Source organism: Pseudophryne corroboree, chromosome 4, assembly GCF_028390025.1.
Source record: "Pseudophryne corroboree isolate aPseCor3 chromosome 4, aPseCor3.hap2, whole genome shotgun sequence".
Classification (NCBI taxonomy): Eukaryota; Metazoa; Chordata; class Amphibia; order Anura; family Myobatrachidae; genus Pseudophryne; species Pseudophryne corroboree.
In genome coordinates, this window is record NC_086447.1 from 494,466,756 (window position 1) to 494,485,220 (window position 18,465).

At 43.6% G+C, this 18,465-nt stretch overlaps 1 protein-coding gene across 2 annotated transcripts in view; it reads right to left on the reverse strand.

Moving 5' to 3' along the window:
• The window catches only part of REV3L (REV3 like, DNA directed polymerase zeta catalytic subunit), a 372,405-nt gene that overhangs the window by 187,821 nt on the left and 166,119 nt on the right, over window positions 1-18,465 (reverse strand). For both annotated transcript variants that reach the window (XM_063917144.1, XM_063917145.1), the window contains exons 5-9: window positions 13,344-13,440; window positions 11,654-11,748; window positions 4,382-4,486; window positions 3,137-3,221; window positions 1,991-2,133 (exon numbers count right to left, since the gene is read on the reverse strand). In XM_063917144.1, coding sequence (XP_063773214.1) covers window positions 1,991-2,133; window positions 3,137-3,221; window positions 4,382-4,486; window positions 11,654-11,748; window positions 13,344-13,440 — 525 coding nt within the window. The remainder of the gene's footprint in view (window positions 1-1,990; window positions 2,134-3,136; window positions 3,222-4,381; window positions 4,487-11,653; window positions 11,749-13,343; window positions 13,441-18,465) is intronic.

Below are 18,465 nucleotides of genomic sequence, written 5' to 3' on the forward strand. Positions count from 1 at the left end.
GGAATTACTAATTATTGAACTTGGTGTACACTATTATCCATTATTTGGTTTTCTCATTCAGGTTTATGAATTTATATATGAGCTATATGAGTATTTTAATTATTCTACATAGTCTTTAATTATGCTGAAAAAACTCCACTATATATTGCGGTGCGTTACATAGTGCGTTCCATTATGGGATGATGCTATATAATTTATCAATTTTCATGGTCAATTATCTTATATGTGTATGTTACGTTCATACTTCTATACACTTTATGTAGGATATGAACCTTTATAAGTTCTAGCTGTATATTAGTAATACATTTTCTGATGTTGCAAAGTGCGCTCCACCAGCAGATTGGCTGTATAAAAACTTGAAATGCTCCTCTCCTAAGATGGCGGTGCGGCTCACGGTGCGCTCCACTGGCGGATTGGCTGGTGTAACGCACCACATGATCCTGGAAATGATGTTGCGCTCTGTGTTGCCCTTCACCGCTAAGATGGTGGTGCGGTCCACAGTGCACCGGCGGATTGGCTGGTGTAGCGCACCACATGATCCCGGAAATGACGTTGGCTTTGCGCCCCACCGCTGTTTCCTATTCTACACCCGGAAACGACGGTGCGTTCCACCATGCGTTCCACTGCGGCTTTTCAGCCAGCGATCTACTCTTTTTTGTTGAAATAACTTGTTTTTGTTTATAATTTTTTGATAGAGGTATATTATCATCAATACATGAGTTCTCAAAGCTTATTTAATTTATCATTGGGTGTTTTTAACTACACTAAGTGTTTTACACAGGAAGTGATGTCACCAATGGCCCAGCCATGTGCTGGATTCCAGTTATGTTTGTTGGTATAAATATAGCTCTTCTGTTGTACTGACCCTATCCCCACGATGAAGTCAAATCGCTGACGAAACGCGTTGGGTCTGCTGTACCTGAACCTCTATATGGACAGGTAAGCTTTTGAAAATTATTTATCTTGTACGTTTGCATTTTTACCATTGTTTGAAAAATACTGGAGACAGGATGTATCCGATCTTTCATGTGGACAGATAAACTTAAATTTTCTTTTAGCTTGTACGTTCGCATTTTTACCATTTGTATTTATTTGTTGTATTAAAATTGTGAAAAATCTTTAAACATCCCTAGCTGTGGATTACAAACTTTGGGACACGTTTGTCCTTAGAACAGTGGTTTCCAAACTTTTTTTAATCACGGCGCCCTAGAATAATCTGAATTTTTTTCACGGCACCCCTAGGCCAAAAATTTCTTATTGAGAAATTTAGAAAGAAATATTACATTCAGTAGATTGCGTTTATATGTCATCCTTAGGGTCAGTTGTGTGGTGAGGGACAAGATTTGCTTCTGTTCGGCCACATATTTTATGACTGGCAGCCACCAGCACTGATTTTGCCTATTATATTGACCATGAATAATTTGAATTGGTCCAGGACCACCAACCCAGGGCACCCCTGCAAGTGTCCTGAGGCACCCCAGGGAGACACGGCACACAGTTTGGGAACCTCTGCCTTAGAAGGTTTTTATACATATATATATATATAAAACCAATTTTATGAATAACAATGGTATGAAAACTGTACGCACTATGTTATATTTGTTTTATTTTTTCTATATCATACCCATATTGGTCATATGACTGAAGAAAGACTGTATCAGATAAGTAGTGTCCATTAATCAATACTGGGTATACACTATATATCTAAGACACTAGAAGGCGCCCTTTTCTCACTTTCTTTTATATATATATATATATATATATATATATATATATATATATATATATATATATATATACATATACATATACACACACACACACACACACCATTGTACTTTTGTTATACTGTCCTACATTCCAGTAAGCTTGCTGGTGTGGCTGAACACGGTTCCAGGACTAAATGTATAAAGCTCACAGGTCACCACATGAGTGCTGATATGACAGAAGACACCACAAAACATGTAGAATGTGATATGTGTGTACTTACTTTTCTGCTGGTCTCTGTGCACCTCCACTAAATTGGCTGGTGTACAGTGAATGTCCTCCTGTGAGCTTAGCTGTGAATGTAACGTCAGCTCTGCAGAAAACTCATCAGACATGTTGCTGCAGTCCATAGAGTGTGACTGGGTCCTGATTGAGAACAAATGACAGAATATAAAAGGATATCAAGAACATAGTATTACTGGTAAAAAATAAACAAGAAAAATAAATAATTTTAACTGAGAACTAGATGTTATTACCTAAAAATACCATCACTAATAGAAAAAAATAATTATACTTTTATTCAATCTGAAAGTAAAACACTAATTTAGACACAGGTCATCACAATTAATACGGCTTACATTTATAACGTCTCTGTGCCTCAATTTTTACTCCACAAACAATTTAACTGGATCTAAGTTAAGTACATCAGAGGTGAGTACTGTTTTCACTCACATAATCAGCTTTTGCTTCATTGTAAGTTATGCATGGAAAAATATGCTGCTTACACAATATGATCTAGGTACTTTGGGCAAGATTCAATTGTTTTCTCGCCGACAGCCAGTAGATGGCGCCCGACGGCTATTCAATTGCTGCTCCATTTGAGCATGATAGACTGCATTTCAGCTTGTACACCCACCCCCATCCCCCACCCAGGGGTGGCGAGCTTAAATAAGTGAAAAGTGACACGTTTGAGCGCTGAAACTGGACTTTTCACATCACTCCGAATAGTTTGCTCCGCTTTAGCTGCTTTACGCGTCTGAACCTGACCTCTCTGGGTGTGACAAGAGCAATATAAAGGGACATTTGAATATTGTCCCACAGTTCTCCCATCACTTTAGAAGGCAGATCGGGAGCGACAAACAATTGAATATCACCCTTTGGGTTTAATCTTTAAATAAAAATGATTTTAAAAGTCTGATACCATATGTTGCCAGGTTCAAACAGACACTAAAGATGTGGAGTGTAAATATGGCAAGGTGATGAAGTCTAACCTGTAGACCGTAAATATGATGGACAAATAATGATCAGTGCTCTTTCTGCAGGTTTCTGTTTAAAATGGGAACCAAACTGGACAAAGTTCTTGGAACGATGTCTTCACTGGCTGAAACCATACTTCTCTTGTCTTACACTCATGATGGATCATACTTACACAGAGAAGTCATTTTGTTTCAGGATCTCTTTCAGTCTCTTTTGAAAGATTTTTTCACTTTCTGTCACAGCCATAAATCCACGTTCTTTAGACAAAAAGGCATGTCAAAATTGTTCAACACAAACAAGGTTTCTAACTAGATGCCTAGACTTATATAAACACATTTAGAAAAATGAAAGTATTAAAAGATAAAACTACAACGTAGCAGAAAACTTGTGAATCACAAAGCATCCATTTGTATATTTGGCATATCTTAGGTGCAGCCACTTGCGCATGGTGATGCAAGTCATGCAAATTACTTAGAAATGAGCCCGACTAACTCACACATATTCTTAAGATACACCTTTTAGGAGGGGCATTTTAGCATGTTCCATAAGCATGGTGCCATGTGCTGGCAGGGGCACTGGGATGGGGGCATGGCCAAAGCAGGGAGTTATGGCCAGCCCACCTCCTTAGTAAATATGATAACATATTCGTACGCACACGCCACACAAGGGAGCTGATGGCACTGGGTAGGTGTGATCGATTACCCTCCACCCGCATATCACGCAGCTAGGGAAAGACAGAGGAGTGACTACCTCTGCAGCTGCCTTTCTCCCCAGCACAGCAATCACTCCTCTCTCTCCAAGTGCCGATGCTGTCTACAACAGGAAAATGGGGGGAGAGCAGGACCCAGACCCCTCCAACAGGCCCAGGTAAAGAACACCCGCTACCCCACCACCACCACCCAGCGCCACTCTGTACTGGGTCAACAATAACAAATGTGCACACATCTTTAAAAACGTACAATCCAAAACACAAATATATAACCGCAATTCTCAGCTGTACTGTTACGGGATCAGCCGCAATATCACAGACAACTCTAAAAGGAGGCCCTAGTTTCTTTTAGTTAGATGCTAGCACTTTGTTAATCATTCAATGAATCAAGAAAGAACTACTGGTTGTTTCAATACAAGAACTGCAAATCTAATAAGTGGCCAGTTTGCATCTGTCTAGCTACGCCCGAGTCTCTGAATAATTACACAGGGCTTATGCCTTAATAGCTGCTGAGATAACTGTACAATAAGTTCAGAAGACCAAACAGCCCTCACATCTCCTGCTAGTGGTGTCAAGGCTAGAACATAGTAAATATATACTGTAAGAGCAATTCACAACTTTAATACAATTAAGCCTAATGAAACAGAAATCCATTAAAAACGACATTGTGTTTAGACTTTGAAAGATCTCTTAGAAAGTTCTATTTACCTTGTGAATCTGGTGGACTGATCTGAGAAGATTGATTCTTTTCTTTACGACGCAGTTTCTCATCTTCCCATATTGCTTGCAGACCAGGATTCTTTCCTATCTGAGCTGTAGTTACAAACAAAAGCAAAGACTTCTGTTTCCATAAAAGCCATTTGTTACCCAAGGAAAAAAATAATAATACTTGTTACTTGCTATGGGGAAATAATCTAACAAACCAAACGGATGCAAATCTCACTGGGTTTCAATTGTTTTTTCAATATATGAACTCAGACTTCTACAGTAGGTAAGGTCCCTATTCTGGGTCCTCTTTCAACACGTTAAGCCCCAAAGGAGAAATCAGATCTTGACAAGGGAGACCCAACTGCAAAAGCATGCCAGACTCTCACCACCCCCAGTGCAGTGTATCCAGCCGATGCAAAGTCCCAGAGTGCTTACTATTGGTATGTGCAATCATTATTATTAACTTTTACATGATCCTTCCAATAGTTATTTTAAAGTAATTCATCCAAGGATACATGCTTGGATTCATTCATCCAAGGAAAATGTTAGTTTGGGCATAGAGGTACAAAATGTGTGTACTAAATGCAAGCTCATACAATGTTTACAGTATCAGGAACACGGTTTCATTTTTAAAGGTTTTTTTTTACCACAAACTATGCTGGGAAATTGTATACAGTAGGTACAAATCCACTCCTCGGCAGATCAGACTGCAGACCTGTTCACAGATTCTACATCCAATCCTTGCTACACACTTGTCCAATTTTTCAGCAGACCAATCTGTCTCTGCTGAAAAAATGAATTCGGCTGGGGCAGAAAGGGGATTTATTTATGAGGAATTTAATTATAATTGTGAAGGATTTTAATGTTCCTTCCAAACAAAAAGAAAAAGTGCCCAAACAATATGGGGAACAAAACGTGTAGGGGTCTACCATAGTTAATGAACCAGTACCAGACTATTCGAGCTGGCCCTGGTTCCAAAAATACAGGGAACAAAACAAGTAGGGGTCCACCATATCCTCAGAACTAGCACCAGGATCTACTAGCAGGGGATAAAGCTAGAGGACACACTAGACTGGGTACCATGGCCGAAGCATTCATCCCCCCCCCCCCCCCCCCCAACTAGTCAGCCCAGCTGAGGATTCCTTGGGATGTGGGGACCCTTTTATTACCAATAAAGGGTTACCCCGTCTCCAGGGCACCCAAGGCCAGGGCTGAAGCCCGGGGCTTGCTGAGTTGATTAGTGAAAACAGAGTAATAGTGTATTTTACAAGAGTACTACAGGTGCCAGCAGGCCTAGCTCGCATGCTGATACTTGGAGAACCACAAGTACCAGCAGACGGGGCATTAAGGGCCCGCTTGTACCTATAGGCCCCCTGCAAAAGAAATATTAAAATAAAAACCACCTGGGGGCGATGGCCTTTATGCTCTTTTGCATGGCCGGGGCAAACGCAGGATTTTAAGAGGGGGGTTTCCAAATGAGATATATATATATATATATATATATATATACACAAAGAGAGAATTCAGCACTCACCATAGCAAGCTCACTTGTCCTCACAACATCAATAAATAAATGATGGGGGTTTAGTTAGTGAATTGGCCAATGCACGGAAGCCTGCATACCGCTCGCCAAGGTACCCCACCTTCATACTAAACCCCCATCATTTATTTATTGAGGTTAGTGCCGCCATATTTCTGAATGTTTTGGGGGTCATTACTGCATGGAGGGCACTAGAGCAAGTATATACTACTGATGAGCACAGCGAGAGAGAGAGCACAAAGAGCCAGAGCAGGGGAGAGAGAGAGAGAGAGAGAGAGAGAGAGATACACACATTGGAAGGGAGGAAGAGAAAGAGAGTGACATTGGGAGGGAGACAGAGAAATATGGTGGGAGAGAAACATGGTGATAGAGACACACATGGAAAGGGAGGAAGAGAGAGAGAGAGAGAGAGAGAGAGAGAGAGAGACATGGGAAGGGAGAAAGAGAAAGCAAGAGACATGGGAAGGGATGGAGGGAGGAAGGGAGAGACATGGTGAGAGAGTGAGACAGACATTGCGAGAGAGGACATGGCGAGAGAGACAGAGACATGGCAGAGAGAGAGAGACATGGCAGAGAGAGAGAGAGAGACATGGTGAGAGGGAGAGAAAGAGACATGTAGATAAAGCGAGAGAGACATTGAGAGAGAGATGGGTATATTCAGCAGCAGAAAGATTGGGCACTCAGAGCTGCGAGAGTGCCCAGCTGTTACCTGAAGGTCTCTGTGTGGAGGGCAAGTCAATTCTCCTACCAGACGCTCAGGGATGTGCCACAGCTCGGATGGGGTCCGGGCTGAGTCACCCACGTACAGACAGCAGTCCAGCAGGAAAGGGGAGCAGAGACTAGGCGGCAGAGTCACCCATCGGTAGGCAGCGGTCCGGGGGGGTTTGACCGGGTGCATGTCTGCAGGATGGAGTGAGGAGAGGAGCCCACACGCATGCCGGTAGTATTCTAATATTTAACATATGCATCTGGGTGCCGGTGGGGTTTTGGGATTGGTGCAGCATACATGGGAAATTAAAATGAGGAGAGTCGTCTGTTATTTAAAAAAAAAAAATGCTAACTGGTGGCTGGCATTGGGGAGCCCCTCTCCTTCATAGACTGACAGCACAGGTACCATCAACCCCCCCCCCCTTACAGGGAGGCAGGCAATGGCAATTTCTCCCCCACCCCACCCCCCCTACAGGGAGGCAAAAAATGGCGATTCCTCCTCTCTCTCTTCCCCCCACCTTCCCCATCACAGAAGTGCTGGTCAACGAGTATAATTTATTATTGAACAGCACAGGTACCATCAAACCCCTCCTTACAGGGAGGCAGACACCGGCGATTCCTTCTTCCCCAACCCTCCCTTCCTTACAGGGAGGCAGACAATGGAGATTCCTCCTCCCCCTACCCTACAGGGAGGCAGACAGTGGCTATTTCTCTACCCCCCCCCCCCCCCACAGGGGGGCAGAAAATGGCGATTCCTCCTCGCTCTCTTCCCCCCACCTTCCCCTTCACAGAAGTACTGGTCAACGAGTATAATTTATTGTTGAATACCGGCCACCACCTGCCCCCACCATATTCAAACTGATCAGTTCAGAGCAGTGGGCGGAGTGAAGAATACAGCGCCGCTACCATGCGCTTCTCACCTCTCAAGCCGCACCACACGCAAACAGCGTGAAAGGAGCTGCTCTCCCTGCATGCAACAGCCAGCCTCTCAGTCAGTGGCATGTAACAGAGCGGAGGCAGCTGCTGCAGCAGCGCAGGGAGGCTGAGCTCCAGAGGACGTACTTTATTAAATAAACAAATAATAATACATTTTAAAAATCGGTCAGCTGCGATACATCTAGGCACTCAGACCCCCCCCCCCCCCCCGGGTACGCGTATGCCGCCACACCACCAGGATTTGCCTGGCATCTTCATTCTTCAGGAGCTGGTATAAGGGGGCAGGCCACTCACTGCGGCCATCTTGAATTTTAAAAATGGCAATGTAGCTCAATTTTTAAAAAGAAAAGCCGTGGCCGCTTCCGAATTTGGTAAAGAGTACTGGCTCCGCCGCTATGCCCGCGCTGCCTCCCACCATAATGCCCACCGCCGTGTCTCCCTATGCTGATTCCCACCATCACTGCCACGTCCGGGTCTCATACCGCCACCACGCTTAAAGTGTGCTGGGCTGACGGGACTGGAGATCAGTCGCAAGCACCAGACTCCGCAGCCTACACACTATAATATCGGTCGCTTGGTCGGGTCTCCTAGTTTTTAAGCAGGTTCAAAAACCAGAATACCAAACAGGCAACCATGATCGGATGTGCGGGTCGGTCGAGCAAAACTATCGGTTGGGAGTCGGATCTCCCAGGGATTGGACAAGTGTGTACCTAGCTTTACCCTGATCACCTTTGTACCCCAGCACTGTAAAATCACTTGTATGCAAGCAAGAATTAGATTATTATTACAAATAATCTCGTAGGAATGAGGTGTAGGGAAGACAGAGATTGGGTCACCCCTTTGTAGAGAAAAATAAATAAAAGTAACATTGCAAAGAGTTTTCCAGGTTTCTATAACAATGCTCAGAAACAAGGCGTTCACATCACATGTTAAAGGGGGGTACACACGGAGAGATCCGTGCTTAAAATCTAGGCAACCCTTGCTCAGTATACATCACGATGTGTGCTGAGCAGGTGTGCTGATCGGTCTGTGCTAGATCGCTCAAGCACACATCTCCCCCATGTGTACTGGCCTTAAGTTACTGACTCTGTGTCCAGGATTCAAAACAAATGGCTCCTGGGCAGTTGTTGTAGCCAGATAACATACAGTTCCAGTTTACAGGTGAATTGCTCAGACTGTAGATTTACATCCTGCTGCAAGAATGCCCAGCGCAATCAGATACAGATTTACTAAGAGTAGGAGTTATGGCATTAACTGAAATGCTCCTTAATATTTGACTGACATTGTTTAATGGAATAAAGTACTTGGTGGTCTATTTACTAAGCCCGGACATAAAGCACCAGCCAATAAGCGCCATGTTACATGCGTGAGCAAGAAAAATGACAGAAGCTGATTGGTTGGTATCTTTCTCAACCTTATCACTCTCTAAGGCTTAGTAAGTAGACCCCTTGGTTATAGGAGGAGATTTATAAAGAACCTACAACAGCTAACCATAAGACACGAAAACACTTAATTTACATTGTACATATACATACATACATACATACACAGTACATGAAAACGTTTATTGGGGTCCTATCTGATTCTGAGTACCATGTTTTTTATACAGCCATTCAGAAAAGCTTCTGAAACACGTGTGGGGGGAGATACATATTATTGGTCACAAGTGTATTTATGTTGTAGGAACAATACATTGCTAAAGAAGCTTAGGACATTCATCTAAACACCATATTATTGTCTGCAGGAAAATATTTGGTTGTTATAAAAGGGGAACAAAAACCCTTTACTGGCATTTTTTTAATGTAAAACTATAGAAGATTTTTAATGTCATGTCAGCCAAGTGGCTAATGTCTGTGTAACCATGCCTGTTCCACTGGGGTACGGATCGTTGGGTCGACAGAAACTACTGTAGGTCAACAGTCATTAGGTTGACCACTATTGGTCAACAGTGACTAGGTCGACACAGTCATTGGGTCAACATGCAAAAAGGTCGACATGAGGGGGGGGTTGTGTCGTTTCTTTGTAAAGTGACCGGGAACCCCAATTAGTGCACCTTGTCCCCTCGCATGGCTCGCTTTGTTTGGTTACTATTCCCAATCGTAGTCCACGTGTATCGTAAATTATGAAAGAGTTTGAAAATTGTGAAAAACACATGTCGACCTTTTCATGTGTCGACCTAATAACCATGTCGACCAATAGTGGTAGACCTAATGAGGGTCGACCTAAAGTTCGGATACTGTTCCACTGGATACTATACATTTCTGTCAGACTTCATTGTTTCCCAGCACACAAGCCTTTCCTCTAAATACACTTCTGTGCCATAAGACAAAATGCAAGAAATAACCGGTGGCTGCACCTGAAGAAATGCAAGCCTGGATTTCCAGCGTTCATTTTTCCATTCCATATAAACAGCAAGGCTGGACAAACTCTGGTCTCAATGCCAGAGATGACATACTCCTGGTGACTTCAGTATGTCCTCCAGTGTTTTCTCCTTCCCTTACTGAACTAAAACCTGGCTAAACAGAGCCACTCTTCAGTGCACAGATTTTTCCCCACTAATCTGAACTCTAAGGTTTGACATTAAATGAAGCTGGCATAACACCAACACACGTGTCATAACACTGTGCCTGGAAACTGTAATTTATCAGCAGCCAGCTCTTCTACTGTAGCTTAAGCAATGCAAAAGAGGTAAAGGAGTAGTTAACAGTATTTAAGGGGCTAAAATGCAGGACCATCACTACATACCTCCCAACTGTCCCGCTTTCAGCGGGACAGTCCCGCTATTCGGACCCTGTCCTGCTGTCCCACCCGCGGGCAGCAGTGTCCCGTGGGCAGGGGGGCAGTTGGGAGAGCCTTTGATCACCCGCTGCTCTGCACTGCAGAGCAGCCGGTGATCACTGAAAACATGCTGTGCGCACAAGCACTGCATGCATTCAGTGCTAGGAGGGGAGCGGGGGCTGCCCAGCTGCTCGGGGAGTGCTGGGCATGCCCCCAAAAGGCAGGAAAATGCCCCGTTTGGCGAGGCCACGCCCCCCACGGACTAGGCCACGCCCCCTTTTCGGATCGGCGGTCGGCTACGCCGCGCAAGAGTCCCGCCTTCCTAAAGCCGAAAGTTGGGAGGTATGTCACTATGTATTCTGTGGGTGTGAATTATTCAAATCTGAAAAGGTCAACAGTCAATAGGTCTACCACAAAATGTAGACATGCATTAGGGCGACATGGTCAAAAGGTCGACATAGAGAAGGTAGACCGTAGAAAAGGTTGATAGGGTCAAAAGATCAACGTGGAAATAGTCAACACAAAAAAGGCAGACAATTATTATTATTTTTTTTGGGGGGGGGAGTTTGTCACTTTTCTGACAGAAACACGCCCAATTAGTGTAACACATTCGCTCGCCATACTTTGGGCAAGGTTACTATTTCCAATCGTAGTCCATGTGGATGGTAAAATATGAATGTGAAAAAAACAAAAAAACTTGTGTCGACTATTGCCATGTCGACCTAATGCATATCTGCCATTAGTGGACGACCAATTGACCTTTTTAGTGTAGATCTATCGACGGATACTGTATTCTGTGTAGGTTTTATATACAGCTGTTATGGAAATACTGTACATAGTCCCTTGAATTCATTTGATTTACAACTTCTTATCCATGGATTCCAATGGTTTATGCTTATGTTTAATCTCCGCCATTCATTATGCATTAAATCATTTATAGTAAAGTTATTACAAATTGTTCAAACAAAACTGCCCGCTTCTAACGTTTGGAGAAAAGTGTTCCATAAACAAGCACAGTTGCCCACATGAGTAATCTTAAGCCTGAAAATCGAAAATTGCATGTCCAAGTTCAGTCATTTATTAGTGTGGCTCGTGGCTTCATTGCCGCATTATGAAAGGGAGATGCATTTGAATCCAATTGGTTGTTACCATATATGGCTGCTTTCTCCAGAAAACCACTCTTCATAGACTGTTCTTCCCTATAATTCACTTCCCAAATTCAAAGCTGAATACTAATGTATTTCCAAATGAAGCATTAGATTAGAAATCATAGGCTTTAATAATTGATAAAGGTAAATGGAAAAACATACCTTCAATTTCTTGACGGTTTAAAATATCAGCAGCTACAGCATCCACTTCCAACTCACAGGTACTCTGCGGCACTACTCCCTCCAGAAATAAAGAACTGCAAAAGATAGGTGCCTGCTGGTGTCATTTGTAACTGAACAATACAGTGCTCACTATGGAGTACAATCAATCCCCTGGTTTCTGTTGTCTGCATGGTTTAGGTAACACAGCCACACTGTACTATTGATCTAGTCGAGTATTTCATTGAAAAGGATGCAGGTTAATAAAGCAGAAAGTATTACTCAGTCTATATGAAAGCAATACATCGGCATATTACCTTCATAAACTTTCCTTTCCAATTACATCCCCACCGCACAGTCCACACATATCCACATATGTTTTCTCCATCCTCACTTTTTCATGCTCCTGACCACAGGCCAACATTGCTGTGTGACCATAGCATACAGCCAACCAAAAACCTTTCAATCGGTGGGACCATTATGCAGTGAATAGCACCAACCCTTGTGTATCAATGCCTATTTCCCTATAGATTGTAAGTTTGCAAGCAGGGCTTTCCTATCTCTATGGGGGGAATCCAATCAGAGCCAAACGGTTTTTGCCCGATGAAAACAGTAAGATATCATGATTAATGACCGGTATCCTATTACAAGCCGTTTTCATCGACCGAAAGTGAACTTGTGATCGCGCGAAAACACATGGGATCGGGGATAAGTCCCTGATCCCATGTGTTATAGCGGCTCCGGCAGCCCGATTGTCCTGAAGCATAATGTACAGTAAGATAAGTGCCGGCATCAGAGTTAGTAGGAAAGCCACCGGTGATACAATTACCCACGGTCATTGACCGCCGGTAATTGAATACCCCGCTATGACTGCTTTATCACTTCTGTTTCCTATTGTAAAGCGCAACGGAATTTGCTGCGCTATATAAGAAACTGCTAATAAATCATAAATACATTTTCCTACATTCCCTAATCCATTCAAAGATATCATGGTAATAATGTTCATTAATGCCTGGAAGTATGATCCAACTGTCATTATCCTATACCAGATGCTCTTAAACAAAAATCTCAACCAGCTTTCACACTTGGAGAGAATAAAATAAATTCTTCCGCCAGGGCAGCTGAATGAACCTAGATAAGTCACGGTCACATGACATTCCTGTTTTATTTTCGTCCCAGAAGAGTGAGTGAATTTGCAATGACAAAATAGCGTGGGTGCAGCTGACCACTGCTGTAACATTATCTGTGACCTTTCGGGGAAGAAAGAAATCACCAATGCTGGCCATTAAATCACATAAACTAACAGCACGTCTTTTGTAAGCTTGTCAGCACAATAAATCTTTTCCTAATGTCTTTATTTCAATTTCAAATATATGCACACAACTGAAATGTATTTAGACGACAGAGCTCTGACTTCAAAACGGCATAAAGTAAGAGTCTTTATTACAAAAAGCTATATCGCACTAGTTAAATTGGGTGTCCCATTGCACCATACAGTAAGTTGGTGTGTATAGCATTTTACGTATAGGAATATAGAGCAATAGAACTTAGATTTGAACAAAATGAACAGATGGCATTAACATCATCAGCTCACTTACAAGCAAACTTTGTTTGGTGCAAAAAAAAGTTTTTTTAAACAGTGTATAAATGTTAATTGTAACATAAAGAATGTATAATGTTCATATTTTCCAACCTTGGAATATCCTCTTCCTCCCACTGCATGAACGTAGCGGTAAAGGAGCTTCCTCCGATGGGATCTTTCTCTACTCTCATGCCTTGTGATCCATCTCCTAAACAAAGAAATATTAAAATGTATTTATCACCCATCTAGGAAATTCAAAGAACCAGTATTACCTTACAGTCTGTGTTGTATGTTTTTAAAATGTCAATTATATTTTAACATTTTCTAATTTAAGGAAATTGTACAATAAAACACAAGGCACAGAAGACATCCAAAATGCGATGAGGGGGGTCAAAGGAGGTCTTCAACTGTTCCTAGTGCCAGAGCAGGACGATTATGCATCCTGTGCTGACCCGCAAGACCCCTCCACCCCCATACACGTGATGTCATGACACTCTGGGCAACTGTACAGGCTGTAGGGTGCATGTCGGAGAATCCGTTACTCTGTAGCAACGCTATAGGCTGCAATGGTGCCGTTCTGGGCACCTTGGAAGCCAAATACAGGTGACGTGGGGCAGCGACAGTATAGCCCCCAGGGTTCTGCGCTCAGGGTGACGCACTGCTTGTACACCCTTAGTTATGGCCCTGATTGATCCATTTCCTTTAATAGTACCATTTAGTTTCCCAGGTTCTAGTACATATGGGGTGTTTCCTGTAAATGAAAATTATTATATCCTTACAATGTACCACAAGTCATAAAAACCCTTAGAAGGGAACACAGATACTGATAATATAAAGGCCTCAGACATCTGAACTGCTCACACGCCAAGACTGAACTAGGCTGTCTCATTTAGCAGCTTAAGGCCCGTACACACTGGTCGATATATCGGCCGTTCTTTTGAACGGCCGATATATCGCGGGACCGTCGGCCAGTGTGTACGGCCGATACGTCTGTGAACTCCGTCGTTCACAGACGTATCGCGTCGGCCGCACAGCACAGCCGACGGCCAATATATCTACCGATATATCGGCGCGTCGCTGTGTGTGTACGGGGCGGTCGGCCGACCGCCCGTACACATGCTGCGGCGACCGGTGGTGATTGACAGCTGAACTGGGCGGGCGTGTGTACACGCCCGCCCAGTTCATGACGTCAGTCCCCGACGGATCGAGCAGTGTGTATGCTGAACACACTGCTCGATCCGTCCATAGATATATCTGCAGATCAATTGATCTGCAGATATATCTATTAGTGTGTACCCACCTTTAGAGAGTCTGCTGAATAAGACAGAAACTGTGTAGCACTAAAGGATAACACAGCAGTAACGATTAGTAGGCTTGCCATAATATCCCTTTAATAAGAGACACCTATAATTTACATAGGTTCTGGTTAATTCAAGCCTGCATTTCACCTGGTTTTAATAAGTCACAGAACCTGTGTAAATCATAAGTGTCCAGGATTAAAGGGATATTATGGCAAGCCTAACAACCAATTCATTTCCATGAACAATTTTTAAGTCCAAAGAACAAACTCACACATAGGGGGTCATTCCGAGTTGTTCGCTCGCTAGCTACTTTTAGCAGCCGTGCAAACGCATTGTCGCCACGCACTGGGGAGTGTATTTTCGCTTTGCAGAAATGCGAACCCCTGTGCAGCAGAGCGCCTGAAAAAACATTTTGTGCAAAACAAGACCAGCCCTGTACTTACCTTTCGTGTGCGTTGATTCTAACTTTGGATGGTTGGCTTTTGACATCACACACCCGCCCGGCGTTCGCCTAGCCACGCCTGCGCTTTCCCTGGCACGCCTGCATTTTTTTTAAGCACTCCCTGAAAACGGTCAGTTGACACCCTGAAATGCCCCTTTCCTGTCAATCTTCTTGCGGCCACCAGTGCAAATTAAAAGGTTGCTAGAACCTGTGCAAAACCACAAAAGCCTTTGTACCAGTACATCACGTGTGTGCATTGCTGTGCATGCGCAGAAATGCCAATTTTTTTGCCTGATTGCTGAGCTGCGAACAACGGCAGCTAGCGATCAAATTGGAATGACCCCCATGGTCGGGCCAACAATTGTGCTCCTTCATATCTGCTACATTGCAACCAAATGGATGAGACAGAGGAAAAACTTGCTTACAATATAATGGAGTAGAGCGAAGTAGAATTAATCTTACATTGGTTTTCAGTACAACACAAGATATCAATAGTTTCTTAGGAAAAATAGACATTGGCAATACTGTTATGCAAACATAAATTTACCAAGTTCAACTATTTAGAAGTGGGCCCTGGAAGATGCCCATGAGAGATAATTAATATGGTACAGAGAAGAGAAAGCAAGGCAGGGGCCCAGAATGGAATACGGTCAGGATCCCGGTTGTCGGAATACAGTCTGTCAAAATACAGACGCGGGAATCCAGACAGTTTTCATGATGCCAACACAGACATCCCGAATAGGTTCACCATCCCGGCACCGGAGCCCCGACAGCTGGGATGCCGAACGATAAGCAACGGGACTCAAGACAGGAAAGCCGCAAAAGTGTGTGTGTGTGTGTGTGGGGGGGGTTAGGTTTAGGCTGTGATGGGAGGGTTATGGTTAGGCTGCGGTGCGGGGTGGTTATGGTAAGGAACAACCCCCCCCCCCCGGGAGGGTTAAGGTTAGGCTGCGGGGGATGAAGTTTAGGTTTAGGCTGCGGGGAGGTGGTAGGTTTGGGCACCACTGCCAGGGGCCAGGGTTAGGCTCTGTGTGTGTGTGTGGGGGTGTAAGTTTAGGCTGAGGGGAGGGAGGGTTAGGGTTAGAGTGGGGAAAGGTAAGTATACTTACCTTCCCCTGTCGGGATTACGATCTTCGGATACCGCGGCCAGTATTCTGACCGCCAGCATCCCAACTGCTGGCAAATCAAACACAACCTGGCAAGAATATAGTAAGTGAACTCATTCTCAGGGAATCAAGAGTATATGAAGATCATTTTCGCTCTTAAAAGATGTATTACTGCTAATACGTACAAATTTGGAGTTTAAGGCCAAAACTTTACTTTACGGGTTATGTGGCATTTTGAAATAGATGGGCAAGGCTGTGGATCGACAGCAGGAAGATGCTCAAAACCACAGCTTTTCTTTTGTATTCATATAGCAGTGACCGGCAGTCAGTGGCAACTTATTCCGTGCACTACAGGTACCAGCAGACCCGATCTGCCAGGGCATGCTGGCACATGTGGTTCTCCAAGTGCCAATATGCCCTGGCAGCCATTTAATTCAGGCATGACAGGGCTATCTGGGACATGCAATGTGCCAGTAACGAATAATCTAATTTATTTTCTTTAAGAAATATTGCCATGCTAAGTGATCTAGGGCTGACTGGCACGTCACACATGCACCCCCTGCTATAGTGCCACTATCAATGGCTGGTAAATCCTCGTGCTGATTAGTGAAAATCTGGGGTACCTCATACTTTTTGTCCCACCAATTTCTACACTACCAGCCTAGGTTTAAAAGTCTACATGGTATTTTTCATTTTTCTGTCTTTTAACAAAACATAGAGAAGGCTTCACATATCACCTGTAATGGAGCACACATACCAAGCAAATTAGCCACTTTCTTGGGTACAGATCACCTGGAATTCATCACATATCCTTGGATACAGTTATGTGCTGGACAGTAGCAGCCATTTATTTGTAGCACATCTCCACATTCTCCCCAGTGTTTCCTCCATGGTGGGTGAAGGAGGAAAGGGTGCTGCGCACACTCAGCCGGACCTCAGGCAAATTTCTAGACTCAGGGAGTCGGGAATATCCCCACTTTTTCGGGGGAATCTCCAGAGAGTCGGGAAACTCCATGTTTATATGCAGACCCTTCGTTCCCACAGACGAAAGGTGCTGCTGATAGATATAGGCCCAGATTTATCAAAACTTGGAGTGATAAACTGCACGTGATAAAGTACCAACTCTTAAAAAAAGACAGTTAGGAGCTGGTTGGTTGGTACTTTATCACTGTGCAATTTATCATTCTCTGAGGCTTGATAAATCTGAGCCTCAGTGTGGCAGGCGGACACATCTTCTCATGCACAGTACATGATTTCAGCTTGAAAGAGATTGGTACCTGCATCTAGAAGAAAGAATTTGTACAATGCTAAGCAGGATTTTTCTTTAGATATAATAGTGCCTGTCATTTTGACAAGCTATAGTCTGTGTGACCTAGTCTTACTATACTCATTCTGTGTGCCAACAAATTCTTAGCGGTGGAAGCATGTTATGGGAAAAATGTTTCTGGATCTTTGGCCTTCAGAGAATACTTAGACAGTAGGTTCTACAAACAGCTCCATGGTAACAAGAATTCAGCACAAGCTTAGCATGACTCAGTACTGTTTGACCAAATCAGTTGCAGATGCACTAACTGACGGGCAGCAGTCTGGAGGTGGAGCAACTGCAATGTGACCTCTTATTAAGGGATCATGACTTGCTTGTGTTCACACACGAGATCAGCCATGTAGCCTTTTACTGAATGCTAAGGAGACAAATATTCATATTACTACAGCAATATACTGTAGCCTTTCATTGGTGCATAGTAAATCTAAAGGTCACTGACTGTATAAAAATATTGCTATGTGTATTAAAGTAGAAGCAAAATGAATTATTCTACAGGAGACTTGTCGTTACAGGAGATATCACTAACATAACCACCCCTATGTGGTTTATGCAGAGTGGAACCTACATCTACTGCATTAAGTGCAGAATACTAATTTCTGTACTGCACATGTGTATGCAAAAAGGTGAACAGACATATGGAGTATGAATGCGTCTTACTCTTACATCTGCTTCCAATTAGAGAGGCGGGGCATTGGAGGTAAGGAAATGGTACCTGTAGGCTATATACAGTGAGTGCGTGCATAAATGGACGTGAATCAGTCTCGAGTACAGACCACCTATCAATGCCTGGAAGGAACCTCTCTCATGGCTGGCGGAGAGCTGTGTAGCCATCCTTTGGCATGTAAAATAAAAGCTATAAAGGTGATATCAGCACAGACACTCATAGCCTGGGCTGGCTGCAGCAGTTGTGGGATGGGCTGAGGTTGTGAGAAAGCTGCTCTGATAGGTAATAACTGACAAAGCACATGGGGGCAGATGTATTAAGCCTGGGGAAGTGATAAAGTGGGAGATGTATTAAGCCTGGAGAAATGATAAAGTAATGATAAGTGGAAGGTGATAA